Consider the following 16,944-nt stretch of genomic DNA (forward strand, 5'->3'; position numbering starts at 1 on the left):
GTGGGATCATCCCAGACCAGGGCTCGAACCCATGTCCCCTGCATTGGCAGGTGGATTCCTTCCCTGGCAGGCCACCAGGGAAGTCCTGAGTAAATCATTTTTTAAATGTTTTCTAAAATCCTATGATGCCAGATAGTCTACACATGTCTGAGAGCAAAATACTAAGAATGGAGACGTTTAAGTTAAAGTGAGTCTTTATTATCTACTTAGAGGATAAAAACATGCATATGTGTGTGTAAAATCTCAATAGAGAATATGCTTAAAAAGATATCAATTTGGCTGAAGTCAATGAGGGAAAATATCTTTCCTTGTTTTAAAACTTTGGTATTTTAATGTTCTTTCAATGTGATAACTTTGTTTCATTTTGACATTATTTATTCTCCTAACCAAGTAGTTCTGAAAATACCTTAGAATCACCTTAAGATCTAGCGTAACAATTGGGTTCTTGGGTCACATCCCCAAAGATCCTCAAAGAGCTGTGTTTTCCAGGGCACCTGGTGGTCCTCTGTCTGGAGGTCACCACCCCATCAAGGGAAACCTTCTTTTTTTTTTTTTTTTTTACGCTGGCCTCTCACTGCCGTGGCCTCTCCCGTTGCGGAGCACAGGCTCCGGACGCGCAGGCTCAGCGGCCATGGCTCACGGGCCCAGCCGCTCCGCGGCATGTGGGATCTTCCCGGACTGGGGCACGAACCCACGTCCCCTGCATCGGCAGGCGGACTCTGAACCACTGCGCCACCAGGGAAGCCCAAGGGAAACCTTCTTTTAAACAATGAAGTGAGATGTCACTCTTGTTCACCTTTTATGGACACGGAGTGAGGTGTTTGGTGAGTTATTTTGATGTGTGTCCAATCAATCAGCAATGCAGCGGTGAACTGAATTTAAAACGTAGAAATCCTCAAAACCTACTGAATTCATTGGTTTTCGGAGCTAATTGATCAGCTCAGACCCACTGCTGTTTTCATATTGCATCTCTTCTAAGCAAAAGAGATGCTCTGGGGAAAAAGACAAAATGAAAACTCACACTCCGTGAGTCATGAATTTCAAAATTGTGGTTGTCAGATCTGTGAGCACTGCTTAGGGGCTATTTGAGAACAGCTTTCAGGTTCCTAAGCTGAAGAATCGTGGCCGTGGATTACAGCTGTTTATGCAGATGCTGCTGCCCTGAGGGACGGCCAGGCTGGCCTGGTTTGCTTTAATAATTGCTAAGGACAACTGTTCTGTGTGATACTGCTCTGACCTGAAGATGACGGGGGTCCTGCTTCTGTTCCAGGCAGAGCAACTCAGGCAGCCGGGGGTGGACAGCGATGAGGATGCCTCCAAGTCCACACTGGGAAGGGGCTCGAACGTGAGTACTAACACTGCAGGGGCTTCGTGCTAACCTCGTGGGGCTTCTGGCAGCTTTGCACCACCTTCCGGGAAATGAAATTTAGATTAGTTTAGTTTTTTTTTGTTTTGTGGGTTTTTAAAAACTAGATAGTTGCACAAAGCGTCATGTGGCTTCTTTTTTAGTTGCCTGTGGTACATTCAGAAGATGAGGGATATGTTACTTTCTGAATGTGTTAGTTTCCAGTTCTCCAGCCCCAGCTGGCGTGATCGGGAGGGCCCTTCATTAGAGTAACTGAGTTACACCGTCTGAAACCACTTCCCTGAATTCTCAGGAGCAGGTGATGGTTTTGGAGCCACACAGCCTGTTTCCTAAATTCTGCAGCCATACGTTGAAAGAATTTTTAAAAACTTTCTGTGCCCTCTCATTTCAAGGTTGGCATACAAAAAGCTTCTTCATAATTTTAAATACTTGAAAGAAAATATTTCATAGCATCTTATAAATATTGACATTTTAAATGTATCTAATAAAGTTGATACGATCACTTTAAAAATCACGTAGATACATAGACAAATCACATAGGCAAACTCTTCTGTAACAATAAAACATTTTGCATTCTTCTTCTTTTCTCTTGATTTCACATTTCCATACTGGTCCCATGTAAAATTATATTCTATTCAATATATATTTTGTTTTTAAAAGTCTGTTTTAAATAGTTGAAATGAAATGTGATACAAAACAAGAATGAAATGGAATGTGATACAAAACAAGAATGTCTATCTAAATTAGATTTTTAAATTTCATGTGATCATAAAACTGTAGGTAGGATAATACTCTTCTAGATTGAGTTCTTATTACAATTGCAAATAAATAAAAACAATATAAATATATTACAACTGCTGATATATAATTGTTAAGCGTGAAAAGGAAATATTTCTTGAAAAGATATCTTTTAATAAGATGAAAGGTAATTTTTAAATTTACTCCATATACCCATTAATGAACATAATTTATGGATAAAACCAGAAAAGCTTCAACATTAATCGTGTGACTCTTTCTGTTTCTATTGGTTTAAACCCTGAGGAAATATTTTACATAAATAAGTACAAGAGGATGAAAAAGGTTACTGCTATAACAGTGCCTTTCAATTCTTTGAAGTCCTTCTGGTCAATCACATAGTGATCTATTATCAAATATTATTTTGATTGATCTTTTATCTGTACCTGACTAGGTTCTCGTTTAATTGGTCAATAGCCAAGATTTGGAAGCCATTTGACTTGCCAGGGGGGTTGTTACTCAATCACACTACAGTTATTGACTTCTGGGAGGTATAAGAAAAACACGTTATCAAGATTTCTCAGATAGTAATTACACTCATTACTCAGAGACACCTTCTCTTTTTTTAAAATAATGTTTGAAGACATCTCTCCCAAAGGAACAAATACAGTAGAAATCAAATAATATATGTTGTGAAAAAGCTTTTTTATTCATGAAGTATTATATACATATAAAGAAGTATTATCATTAAGTGTGATATGGTTTCTGAAATTGTATAAATTGTTTCTAGGTACTTAAAGTAAATCAAAATGAGCAATTTGACATCATACTCTTCTTTTCATTCATGTTATATTCTTCAGAAGTCTCAAGTTAGAATTACATGTGTCCCGGCTACTGATTTTACTAACATGTTTATCTGAGCTAAGGGATAGCAAAGCTGACCATTTTTAAAAATTGAGATATAATCAACATACAACATTGTATTAGTTTTAGGCATACACCATAATGATCTGATGTATGTATATACTGCAAAAGGATTACCACAATTAAGTTTAGTTAACATCCATCCACTGAAAAAAAAAATTGTGACTGTGTGTGCTGATGGATGTCACAGGCACTTTCTAAACCTAATATATCATCAGTAAGTTTTGAGGAAAATGACATATTGTCAGTTTTCACTCAGGAAATTGACACATTGTCAGTTTTCACTCACTTTTGCCCAAATAGTGTTTTTTAGTGAATGTTAAAAATCTCATCCCAAACTTTAAGTCTGTTTTTGTCAGGATCTTAGGTTTATAGATTTAGCCCATTCAATTTATGGAGAATGTCTGCCATATACATTAATTAGCAAGATGGGCCCTTATTGTCCAATCAAAAAGCCAAATCACATTTACTTTTGGTTAAAAAAAAAGTCAAATCATATTTTTAATTTGAGTAAGTGTGTTAATATGTATCCTTCTGACAATTATCGATCTCAGTTCTGAATCTAAAGGTAGCTAACTATAGATTCTCAGTTTCTCATCCATCACTTTAAAAACATAGGAGTTTAAGGCCCTGGACTTGACGCTGTTTTCCCTTTTGATTCCCATATTTTAATGCTCTTTGAAAATCAGCTCTCAACTTTCCTGACAACCAAATCTTGTTGGTTTCCAATAAGAAGGATTTAACTCGTGGTGGGAACTCAGGCCGGGCTGGAGCCTGGGGTGACCGCAGCTCGTCCATAGAAACGCATGCGACCAGTATTCTCATCTGAACCCAAATTAACCTGAGTACAGTTACATGATGAGACGGTCTCTTCTTCAGCTGTATAATCTTAAGCAAGTCTTTCCTTACCATAACCACATCAGCAATGCTGCTTCTTTGCTATAAAACAGACTTAAATCCGCTGAGAATGGTTTAAAATGTCCGTGGACTCAATTAGTCTGTAAGGCTTATCTTTTGTTAGCCTCAATTTCGGCCACAGATTGTTGGAAACTGTCTTCTAATATCTCACACACTCTGCCAGCAAACTTTGTGTCTGAGTAGTGGATCTGTTCAACTACCCTGAAGGGCTTGACCCCTCACGCCTCTTTGGTTATTGCAACATGCCAGGAGTTATTACTTTTGCTACATCAATGGATGGTAGCATAAGTTTTGCAGTGGGCATTGCTAATTTGTGTGAGATTTCTTTTCTTACTAATGCAGCCTAAGAACACATTCATGACATGATAGATAGATGATAGATAGATAAACCTAGGCCAAAAGTTCATAGGAAATATCCAAAGCATTTATGAGGAAAATCATAAAATTGTACAAATTCACACAAAAGTAGAGTTGTGCAAATGGAAAGACGGGCCATATTCTTAGATAGGAAGACTCCGCATCATTATGTCATCAGGTTTGTTGTAGAGCTAAGTGAACTGATTACACAGAGCTCTTTAAGGGAAGCAGGAAGAACCTTGAATACAGATATGAAGTGGGGTCTCTAGGAGGTTTGTTTGTTATTTTCATTTTGTAAAATCACATGTGACTTTTACTAGAAATCAAAGTCAATGAAGGAATCTGCAATGTGGTGGATTAACTATTCACCTGGAAATAAGAGTTCACTGGGTTTGAAGGCTTCGGGCAGGATGGCACTTAATAAAATAACGCTGTGGCCGAAGAGGACGATGCCCGCAGCTGCCACTACCTGCCTGCCTGTGCCAGGCCCGTGCTTAGTTAGACTACCTCCTTTCATCCTCCCCACTTCACTGTAAAGTAGGTGCAGCCTTCCTTACACAGACGCAGAAATTCCCAGCTTCCGGAGGCCAAGTGGCTGGTCACATCCATTGATGTCTGCTTACGTTTCTCAGTGTTTTATGTTCATGTTTATATTTCTTCATGTCTGTGATGTCTTACCTATGTTTGAGATTATGCTTTCTTTTATCAAGCAAGTTGGTGATGTAACGTTTCTTAAGAGTGCTGCTCCTGTTTTTATAAATTTCCCCAAGCCCTTGACTCCTAGCTGAGTGCAGGCATCTGCCCTTGCGGTGTAGAGCTGAGCTTTTATTCCCAGGCAGCAGAGGGGGCCTCTCTGTCTCCCGTTTCTTCATCTGTATGACAGGCATAACGCCATCTGCCCTGCAGCATCCTTGTAAGGATTAGCAATTATAGAGGTCGGCTAATACCTTTAGGAAGCATTCTGAAATGGTGAGTAAACTGGATCAGAGCTTCAGTAGAAACTTTCCAGATAGTATTGTTATTTTTCCTTGAGAAAATGCGACTAGTTTATATTTGTAACCTGAAGAGTCGGAAGAGAATAGATCTGCATTTAAAAAACAATTATCCTAAGGTATGTAGGTAGCCAAAGTAGTCAGATCTTTCCTGGAAAGATTAATTTTATGTAAACTAACGTTTAGTCTATTCCAAGATACATTTTCATTTTCTTAATCAAAGGACCCTTGAATCAGAGTGAATATACTCACCTCACGAATAATCTCAAGCAATTTTCCTGGAATTTGGCATTTTCCGGGAAACCGTCCCTTCTCTGTGCATGCGTGGCATCCTACAGATCTGGACCCTGAGACACATGGAGGGAACGTGGTCAGGGTCCACTGGATGTGATTAGTGGTGAGGTGGGAATGGTCCTCAGGCCTCAGTCTCCATCCCCTGCTCTTTTCCTAAGTCACATAGACAGCAGCATGAACTCTGCACCTTGATGGAACAAGACACCTGAGCTCGTTTGTAATCCAGCGCACAGAAATGCCACACGTGCAGAAAACCGTAGCATCTGGTAAGGTGGTCAGTAATGCTCTGGTGTAGGAAGAGGAGGACCCGAGTTCTTAATCTGCTTCTGTTATTAACTCTGGGATTTGGGGCAAATTGTAAAATGAACTGTAGTGACTGACCTTTTATAGGCCCATGGCCTTCATTTAAATGCCATAAATTTGACCAACCTAAAAATGTATCAGTGTGCGCCGTACCAGATACCACTGTGTTGCTTATTACCATTGTTCTCAAATCTTTTGGTGAATGATTTTTAAAAAAGCATTGCCTCAATTTAAAAAAATCATCTGGGGCCATGTTTCCCCTGTTCAGGCGATTATGGAAGGTTTCCATCATCCTAGGAGTTGCTCACCATGTTCTGAAGTGATTCTTGATCCAAAGCCTGAATAAGCTTTTGGGGTCCAGGTTGAAATGTCCCCGCAGTCATCTGGCCTGGATGGAGGCGGCTGCTGTATTGAAGTCCTGCCCTTAGGAGCCCAAGAAGTTGAGAGGGATAACCAGCAGTAACGTGACACTTTCAGAAAAAGTTATTAAAAACTAAGTTGTAGGGCTTCCCTGGTGGTGCAGTGGTTGACAGTCTGCCTGCCGAGGCAGGGGACGCGGGTTCGTGCCCCGGTCCGGGAAGATCCCACATGCCGCGGAGCGGCTGGGCCCGTGAGCCATGGCCGCTGAGCCTGCGCGTCCGGAGCCTGTGCTCCGCAACGGGAGAGGCCACAGCGGTGAGAGGCCCGCGCACCGCAAAACAAACAAACAAAGAAACAAACAAAAAACAACTAAGTTGTAAAGCAAGTTCCATAATTTAGTGCCCTGAGTCCCATGCTCATCAGAGATCCTGTATTTCTCCCCAGCTTGCACGGGGCCTGTTAAGAATCCCGCCCCAAGCGGATGATAAAGAGCTGGCCACCCCCAAATGCGTGTCGAGCCAGATCCGCCACAAGGGGGCAGTGTTCTTCCAGACACAGCGAGTCCTTCTGACACCCCTGGCCTGAAAAAGCTAAACTTTGCTGTTTTTTGAGCATTCACAAAATCGAGGGATGAGCCACGTTTGGGATATAGAACTAATTTTTGTTATACATCCATTGTGAGATATTTTTAAAGTCTAGCGTATACCTTTCAAAAATGTTTTATATTCAAGATTATAAAATAAGTACCATATGGAAAGTTTTAAATGGGGAGTGAGGGAGTCACGTGGAATGCCAACAGCCCAACACAATTTCTCGTCACTTTGTATGTTCTCTTGAGCCTTTCTGGTGCCCAAGGCCAACTGCGATGTACAACAGTGTTGTGCTTTTTCCTTCAGCATCACGTCATTTACAATTCGCTCTGGTACAACAATGGTCTCTTAATCTTTTAAAGGTTGTACGATCATCCGGGAAGAGGGAAACGTGTGGCTTTTGTGTCTGTTTGCTTGAATCTGGATTCTGACTTTAACGCGTACAACGCTGTGACCTTTACGGCCTCCCCTCCCCCGTGCGTGCACTGGGTTTGGAGCCCTGGCACCTGCTACGCTGCATCACTCTGCCCGGTTCCTTGTTGCTTTTTTTTCTCTGGAACTCTAAGTAATGAGAGGGCCATCTCCGGCCCCAAAGCCCATATTCATTTGGGGAATTTTCCTTATAATGGAGACTTGCAAAACTATTAGCGAATCAGAGGGCGAGACAGTTTTATGGCTTTCAGGACAACATATGTTTCCACGGTGCTTCCCCAAAGGGTCATGCCACCAGCAACAAATAACAGTACTTAGGGGCTTCCCTGGTGGCGCAGTGGTTAAGAATCCTCCTGCCAATGCAGGGGACACGGGTTCGAGCCCTGGTCCAGGAAGATCCCACATGCCGCGGAGCGGCTGAGCCCATGTGCCACAACTACTGAAGCCTGTGCACCTAGAGCCCGTGCTCCGCAACAAGAGAAGCCACCGCAATGAGAAGCCTGCCTGCACACAGCAATGAAGAGTAGGCCCCGCTCATTGCAGCTAGAGAAAGCCCATGCAGCTAGAGAAAGACCCAATGCAGCCAAAATAAATAAATAAAATAAATTAAAAAAAAAATAACAGTACTTAGAGCCACTCAGTTTTTCATTTCAGATCCAGTGTCTTGGATATGAAACTTCTATCAAAGAGTAGAAAGGACGCAGACCCAAAACTGTAATTTAGAAAAATGATCCTAAACTTCTTTGCATACCTATTTGCCCATTCACAGTAGTTTTTAAAGTTTTCATGTCACATGCTCTCCAACACAAATCTGGAAACTGTCAGAGGAAGGTTTTGTTTTTAAAGCCTCAAGGAATTTTTTTTCCCAAAACACTGGATTCTTAGAATGGGAATAATATATTCTAACTAGAGCCTAAAAGGTTGATTGAAGGGCCTCATGCCAATACTTAGTTCTCAAAGTGAAAAGAAGAAATGTAGACGTTTCACCTCCTGGCTGAGGATTCAATGTTTGTAGGGAATGGGTGGTGAAAAACGTCCCTTTCAAAATACTGATTTTCCTTATTTCCCTTAAAACATGAGTATCTATTTTTTCCTAATGTCTGTATTTCTTTTGTGACCTTCTCCTGCTCTTGGATGGACACGCAGAGATCCGTAGAATTGCAGTTGCCTGCACACGGCTTGGTTGAGTGAATGGCATTCAAGTTGCTTCTCAAACCAGGTAGCAGAGAGAAGCAGACCCCCGGCCCCTCCATGCCCTCTCCACTTGGGGAAAGGCAGCTTGTCATCCCAGTGGCTCAGCCCCAAGCCTTGGAGGCCCCCTTTGCTTCCTCTGATCTCCACGCTCCGTCTGCCGTCCAGCTCAAAGCCCACCCGCTACCTTCAGAATACATCCCGAATCACACTGCCTCGCTCTTGCCCGTGCTCACCTCTCCGGCTAGCCTCCCCGTGGCCTCTCTCCCAGCCTCGTCCACGGCCTCCTCTCTGGCCTCCCTGCTTTGGGTGCAGCCTTGTGCACTTAGCAGGCAGAGCAAGGCTTTGTGAAGGGGGTTCCTGGCCAGACGCCTGATGACCACCGTGGTGGTGGCCTCGCCTCACACAGCCTGAGACCGTCCTCCACAACCTGCCACCCCCAGTCACTCTCCCCACCTCCTCTCATCTGGGGAGCATCCCCCGGGATTCCAGACAGGCTCTTCTGGAGTCTCGGTCCAGACTGACCAGTGGTGAGCCTGGAGCCTCTCTGGGTGTGTGCGTCCACCTTCTCTCAAATCCTCGCCCGCCTGCTTCACTGCATCCGCCCCAGCGCTCTGCTTCGTTTTCTTCCTGAGCATCTTCCAAACACAGGAGGCCGCTTGCCTCTCTCCATCTGTTCGCCGAGCATCCTCCAACGACTGCACGTGTGTTCGAGGCCCTGCCCCAAGGTGACCTGTATCGGATGCCCCCCGGCCTGGTTTGCCCACCCTGGAGCCTGGGGTCCTCCTGAAGGCCCCACCCCTGGCCTCCTTCTCTCCTGCTGTGGTTTGGGCTGGATTTCCTCTCCCTTCACTGTGGCCTTAGCTTCCTCTTCCCATCTTGTCATATTTTCTTGACGTCTCCACCTTAAAGGTGCCCCAGGTTGACCTCGATTCCTTCCTTTACTTCTGTGGAGCTGATTACAGGTCTGCACTCCTAGTGGTAGTGGGGAGGCCCTAACTTCCCTCTGCTGCACAGGTCAAGGCTCTCCCCTTAGACACAGACCCCGCTGTCAGGGCCTCTCCCCTTTGCAAAATGTTGGTATAGTTCCAATTTATAAAAGTTGCAAAATAAAATAAATAGTCATGAGTCAACCACCCACGATTAACAGATGCTCACGTTTAGCCCAATTTGTCTCATGTCTTTTTGAGAATTTCTACGGCAAATGGGGACACAACTAACTGCCTCTAGGACCAGAGCAGACCCCTTTCCCTTTTCCTTCCCCGGGGATAACAGCCCTTTCGAAGCTTTTATATTTTAAAAATATAGTAAATGGTTATATGTTCATAAACAGTGCAAAGTATGTCTGTCTGTTTTAGCGATATATGTAATGATTTATTTTCCCAAGTCTGAATCTTTTTTAAAATTGTATTGAAGTATAGTTGATTCTCAATGTTGTCCTTAATTTCTACTGTACAGCAAAGTGACTCAGTTACACAGATTATCTATTCTTTTTCATATTCTTTTCCATTAGGGTTTATCAGGATGTTGAATAGAGTTCCCTGTGCTCTACAGTAGGACCTTGCTGTTTATCCATCCTGTATATAATCGTTTGCATATGCTGATACCAAATTCCCACTCCATCCCTCCCCACCCCTCCCCCTCTGGCAACCACAAGTCTGTTCTCTGTGTCTGTGAATCTATTTCTGTTCTGTAAATAAGTTTATTTGTGTCATATTTTAGATTCCACATATAAGTGATATCATATGATATTTGTCTTTCTCTGTCTGACTAACTTCACTTAGCATGGTCATATCTAGGTCCAACCATGTTGCTGCAAATGGCATTATTTCATTCTGTTTATGGATGAGTAGTATTCCATTGTCTATATGTACCACACCTTCCCAAAGTCTGAATCTTCACTCATAGAATAAGAAAAGTTAATGTTGAGAAAAAAAACAGACAAGGAAGGACAGACGGGAGGGAGGGGGGGGAAAGCAAAGGAAGATGATGCAGGATGCCTCCCACAGTGATACCTCTCCCCTCTGCCCTGCCCGAGCCCCTCTCCAGGAAGATTTCACCAAGGCTCTGCTGTAGGAGACCAGGGGGCCACCGGACACTTGGGCTACAGCAAGGAGCCAGGCTACGCCCTGCGTTCAGGAGAGACACACACAGGGGTGCCCCCCACCCCGCGCTACTCAGACTCCAAGTGCAAGGGCATCACGGGGTCTTGTGAGAATTCTGATTTAGGGGGGCAAGGGATGGGGCCTGTGATTTGGCATTTCTAATGAGCTCCCAGGTGAAGCTCTGCGCTGAGAGCCGAGGCCCCGAGCCCTGGCTCCTGGGTGGGGAGGTGGAGTCGGGCTCAGAGAGAAGCACACAAGGCGGAGGGACAAGTAGGCTCTGCGCTGGGACCAAGTCTGTGAGCTGCTCCACAGGGGATGTGCGTGGGGAGGTTGTGCTGCCCGCAGAGGGGAGGGGCCGGGCGCTCCCGGGTGTGTGCGTGTGCAGGTGTACGCTTGTCAAGGGCAGTTTGCAATGGCTCCAGATTGGAAACACACTGAATATATGACTTCCTGCTTCTCAGTGTCTGACCCTCAGTCACCAGAGCTTTCTTCTCATCTTGCGGCCGGAACGATGCCCACATTTACCTGGTGAAGAACATTTGCTGCCCCAGATGACACATTGTGCATCTATAATTACATCGTAAGCGTAACTCTTGAAGGACAGCCTCCAATGATGCCTAAGGCTTGCTCGTGCCGTTTCCTTCTGGGTGACCCAAGTGAGCCTGGCATCTCCTTTTGGAGGAGACGCTGAGATCAGCTTTCAGGAGGCACCGTTCAGGAATTTCGGCACCGAGATTCAGACTGAGTTAATTTGATAAACTTAGACAGTACCTACTGATTGGATATGGGAGATAAAAAAGGGAGAAAAACTAAGAAAAATAAAAAGGTGAGAAAGGAATGTTTTGCCTCCCTGGCTCACCTAAAATATATGACATAGATATTGATAGATATTTGATCAGAGTATTTGGTTAAACTCTAAAACTACATATTTAGTGATACTTCCTAAGTGGTTTGCCTTTGATATTTGTTTCCTTTAGCATGATGGATTTCTGTCATATATTGTCTGGATGATTTTCTAGCTTTATAACAAAGATACAAGCAAATCATAAATGCAGATGGTTATGAAGGTTGTTTCTTTGAAAATATCATGATTTACAGAAAAAAAAAATGTGATTTTCACCTGCATCTGAATCTCCTTGCCATCTCTGTCTTGGTGTGAGGTGAATGCCATGTGGTTGAGTGGAGGTTGGCAGAGTGGATGCCAGCATTTTCATTACAGGTGACACAGGCCCTCCTCCATGTAAGTCACTATAATGGGACCTAGAACAGATTCTAAACAACTCATGGAGTAAAACTTAAATGGTACCAAGCAGATGTAATGTTCCTCCATTCAGGCTTCCTGAAGTCAGGCGTTTACTGGTTTTAGTTGACAGTCTGTTCAACACACACTGCGTCTTAGGTATCTGGCTCTGAGTATTAATTTATGGGGAAAGAGGTTGAAATCTGTACAAATGAAGCTGAGAGTACATATGAACTGTGCAGTCTTTTCATTACCAAGGAGAGCTGTCTTTACGCTCTATGAGGGCAAGAGCCATTTATTATTATTATTATTATTATATTTTCATGACTCTATCCCTAGCGACTAGGGCAGTGCCTGGAACCAAGAGCAGGGACCTCACATGTGCCCACTGAGCGTGTGCATGACATGTGCAGGGCACAGCCAAAGAAAACTGATTTCTGGTTCATCTTGTTACTAGAGACAAACATTTAGTATAAGCAGAGTCAGGTTACACACAGAAAAAAGGAAGTTATTAATGCTGAATTTTTTTTTCCTCTTGTAAATAACTTTCAATAAGTTGGCCAATACAAGAACCCTATTTTTTTTAAACCCCACATTTGTTTATTTATGTATTTTTGGCTGTGTTGGGTCTTCGTTTCTGTGCGAGGGCTTTCTCTAGTTGCGGCGAGCGGGGGCCACTCTTCATCGCGGTGCGCGGGCCTCTCACTATCGCGGCCTCTCCCGTTGCGGAGCACAGGCTCCAGACGCGCAGGCTCAGTAGCTGTGGCTCACGGGCCTAGTTGCTCCGCGGCATGTGGGATTCACGGGGGCACGAACCCGCGTCCCCTGCATTAGCAGGCAGATTCTCAACCACCGCACCACCAGGGAAACCCAATGCTGAAGTTTATATCCCATGTTGCCCAGCACTCTAAGTTTTATGCAAAGATTTTGAATGATTCCCTCCCTGGAAAGAGGAGAGTAGAAAGAATCCCAGAGTAAGAGGTGATGTTCCGTGCTTCTCTTGACAGTTTTGGAAAATTGTTGCTGCGCCCTCGTCTCCTTGACCTGCACGTGTCGGCCAGGGATTGGGAGAACCTGACAGGCATGCCCATGGCCACCTTTCCAAACACCTGCCAGACACCAGCGCTACCCCCTGGCCCAGCCTGTTCTAGGACACACTGTGTCAGAGAGGAGGGTGGGTGCTCCACAGCCCATGGGAGTCCCTAAGGCACCGGTGAGAGAGAAACTTCACTTCAGTGTTGCCGATGCGTCACAACAATATGGATTGTCTGGTTAAACAATGTTGTGCTGAGGTTTTGCTTCCTCCTGTGGAGGAGGAGCGCCTGCTCCACGGGAACCGTGAATGACCTTGGCTGCATGGTACCTGTCGTCGGACTCTCTCAAAGCCCCTTCCTATCTTGGCCCCCGTGATGCTACCCAGGGAGCAGCAGTAGCCCCTGCAGGTCCCCAGAGGGGAGAAGAACTTTGCACTGCTCTCAGGTGCTGTGCTGAGACCGGCATCCCCTGCCGTCTTGAGGATGTCAGGCTCTACCCAGGCTGACGTCTGAGGAGCGACGTAGAAATGGTATTGGGGGGATTTACTTTACTCTTGAGAAACTGAGACTAGAAGTTAGGGTGCCGTGGTGAGATGAGATGAGAAGATGCGGACCATGTGCGTATCTATTCGCTGTCAGATGATTCTTGGAAATCATACTCTGGATGATGCAAAGTCAGCAGGACCCATGAGTCAGGTGAGCTGAGGGAGGTTGAGTCTATTGCCTTGTTCCAGAGTAGAACAAAGCTACAGAGCCATTTCTGAGCTGGATGTGGAGGCAGATTATGACCAGGGGTCAAGGGTTAGGAGGTCTGAAAGGCTAGCTGTGGCCACTCCCATTAAGGGGAAGGGTCTGTTGCAGTGTGGGGCATAATACATTGGTCTATACTTGTTCTACATTGTTAGATCCAAACAGTCACCTTCTCAGATTTTCTACTTAAGACGACTGTTTAAAACAGTAGGGAGTCCAACAAACAAAAGTCCAGGACCCATCGGCTTCACTGGGGAATTCTATCAAACATTCAAAGAAGAATTACACCAATCCTTCTCAAATTGTTCCAAAAAATAAAAGAGGAGAGAACACTTCCAAACTCATTTTACAAGACCAGCATTACCCTGATTCAGACAAAGACACCAACAAGAAAAGAAAATTACAGGCCAATATCCGTGATGAACATAGATGCAAAAATCTTTGACAAAATATTAGCAACAATACATTAAAAGGATCATGTACCATGATCAAGTAGGATTTATTCCAGGGATGCAAGGAGGGTTTGACATCAGCAAATCAGTCAATGTGATACACCAGCTTAACAAAATGAAGGATAAAAATCATATGATCCTCATAATAGATGCAGAAAAGGCATTTGACAAAATTCAACATCCATTTATGATTAAAAACTCTCAACAAAGTGGGTATAGAGGGAACGTACCTCAATATAAAAAAGGCCATATATGACAAGCCCACAGCTAACATCAAACTCAAGGGTAAAACTGAAAGCTTTTCTTCTAAGATCAGGAATAAGACAAGGATGTCCCCCTCACTACTCTTATTCAACATATTATTAGAAGTCCTCGTCAGAGCAGTTTGGCAAGAAAAGGAAATGAAAGGCATCCAAATAAGAAAGGAAGAAGTAAAACTGTCACTGTGTGCAGATGACATGATACGATATATAGAAAACTGTAGAGACTCCACCAAAGAACTGTGAAAATAAATGAATTCAGTAAATTTGCAGGATACAAAGTCAACATACAGAAATCTGTTGTATTTCTATATAGTACTAGTAGCAAACTATCAGGAAGAGAAATTAAGAAAACCTATTTACTAATTGGGTGTTAAAGAATAAAATACCTAGGAATAAATTTAACCAAGGATGTGAAAGACCTGTACACTGAAAACTGTCAGACATTGAAGAGAGAAATTGAAGAAGGCAAAATAAATTGAAAGATGTTCCATGCTCGTGGACTGGAAGAATTAATATGGTTAAAATATCCATACTACCCAAAGCAATAGACGGATTTATTGCAATCCTTATCAAAATTCCAATTGGCATTTCACATAGAAATGGAAAAAACAATCTTAAAATTTGTATGTGACCACAAAAGACCCCAAATAGCCAAAGCAATCCTGAGAAAGAAGAATAAAGCTGAAAGTGTCATGCTCCATGATTTCAAACCATATCACAAAGCTATAGTAATCAAAATATTATAGCATTGGCATGAAAACAGACAAACAGAGCAATGGAATAGAGCAGAGAGCCTACTAATAAACCCACTCATATGTGGTCAATTAATTTATGACTGAAGAGTCAAAAATATACAGAAAGAATAGTCTCTTCAATAAATGGTGCTGGGAAAACTGCAGAGCCACATGCCAAAGAATGAAACTGGACCCACTATCTTATACCATATATAAAAATGAACTCAAAATGGATTAAGACTTGAATGTAAGACCTGAAACCATGAAACTCCTAGAAGAAAAATGGGTGGTAAGCTCCTTGACATCAGTCTTGGTGATGACTTTTTGGATTTGACACCAAAAATATAGGTGACAAAACCAAAAGTAAATAAGTGGGGCTACATCAAACTAAAAAGCTTCTGCACAGCAAAGGAAGCCATCAATAAAATGAAAAGGCAACCTACTGAATGAGAGAAAATTTTTGCAAATCATATGTTCAATAATGGGTTAATATCCAAAATACATAAAGAACTCATACAACTTGATAGCAAAAAACCCCCAAACAATTCCATTAAAAAGTGGCAACAGGATCTGAATAGACATTTCTTCAAAGAAGACATAGAAATCACCAACAGACACATGAAAAGATTCTCTACATCACTAATCATCAGGGAAATGAAAACCAAAACCACAATGAGATGTCATGTCACACCTGATAGGATGGCTTTTATCAAGAAAATAAGAGATAACAAGTGCTGATGAGGATATGGAGAAAAGGGAACCCTCATGTACTGTCGGTGGGAATGTACATTGGTGCAGCCACTATGGAAAACAGCATGGAGGTTTCTCAAAAAATTAAAAGTAGAACTACCATATGGCCCAAAAATACCACTTCTTGGTATTTATCCAAAGAAAACAAAAATACTAACTTGAAAAGATATATGTGCTTCCATGTTCATTGCAGTATTGCTTATAATAGCCAAAATACGGAAACAATCTAAGTGTCCATCAGTGTATAAATGGATAAAGAAAATGTGATACATATATTCAATGGAACATTATTCAGCCATGAAAAAGAATGAAATCTTGCCATTTACAAGAACATGGAGGATGGACTTTGAGGGCATTATGCTAAGTGACATAAGTCAGACAAAAAAAGACAAATACCATATGATCTCACTTATATGTGAAATCTAAGTAAATAAGTAAACAAACAAATGAGCTCATAGATTCAGGGAATGGATTGATGGTTACCAGAGCATGGGGTGGGGAGTGGATGAAATGGGTAAAGAGAGTCAAAAGGTACAAAGTAACAGTTATAAGAGTTATAAAATTAATGTCATGGGGATGTCACGTACAGCATGGGAACTATAGTTAATAATGCTGTAATGTATATTCGAAATTTGCTAAGAGAGCAGATCTTAAATGTTCTCATCACAAGAAAAACATTCTGTAACTGTGTGTGGTGACAGGTGTTAATTAGATTTACTGTGATCATTTTACAATATATACAAATGTTGGATCAATTTAAAAAAATAAATAAAACAGTAGCGTATTTTCCCATCTGTCTGCACGAATTCAGGGCTTTTACTATCTAGGGTCAATGGCACGCAAATCTTTTGAGGACAGCCACCAAATTATAAGGGTAGGCTGAGGTGCTCTAACAAGTGAGTTCCCCAGATTCAAAGGCTTGGATCGGAAGTTCTCGATTCTGCCCATAGTCCTTCCAGGATTGGAGTTGTCCAGGGATGGAGACCCTAACCTTTCAAGGACACGAGAATCCAGATGCCCACCATCATCTCCCTGTCCATACATTTGAAGAAATGATGGTGAAAAGAGGTTTCCACCGGCCAGTCTGGAGGTTGCTTGGACATCACGTCCACTCACGTTTTATTCGTGAAAATGTAACGACGAGGCCACGGACA

The 16,944-nt window shown here is 42.8% G+C and overlaps 1 protein-coding gene across 1 annotated transcript in view; it reads left to right on the forward strand.

The window, feature by feature from the left end:
• Positions 1-16,944, forward strand: part of COBL (cordon-bleu WH2 repeat protein) — a 245,674-nt gene that overhangs the window by 106,888 nt on the left and 121,842 nt on the right. The window contains exon 7 of the mRNA XM_060108816.1: positions 1,271-1,345. Within this exon, the coding sequence (XP_059964799.1) occupies positions 1,271-1,345 (75 nt within the window). The remainder of the gene's footprint in view (positions 1-1,270; positions 1,346-16,944) is intronic.

The sequence above is a fragment of the Mesoplodon densirostris genome, chromosome 9 (assembly GCF_025265405.1).
Source record: "Mesoplodon densirostris isolate mMesDen1 chromosome 9, mMesDen1 primary haplotype, whole genome shotgun sequence".
Classification (NCBI taxonomy): Eukaryota; Metazoa; Chordata; class Mammalia; order Artiodactyla; family Ziphiidae; genus Mesoplodon; species Mesoplodon densirostris.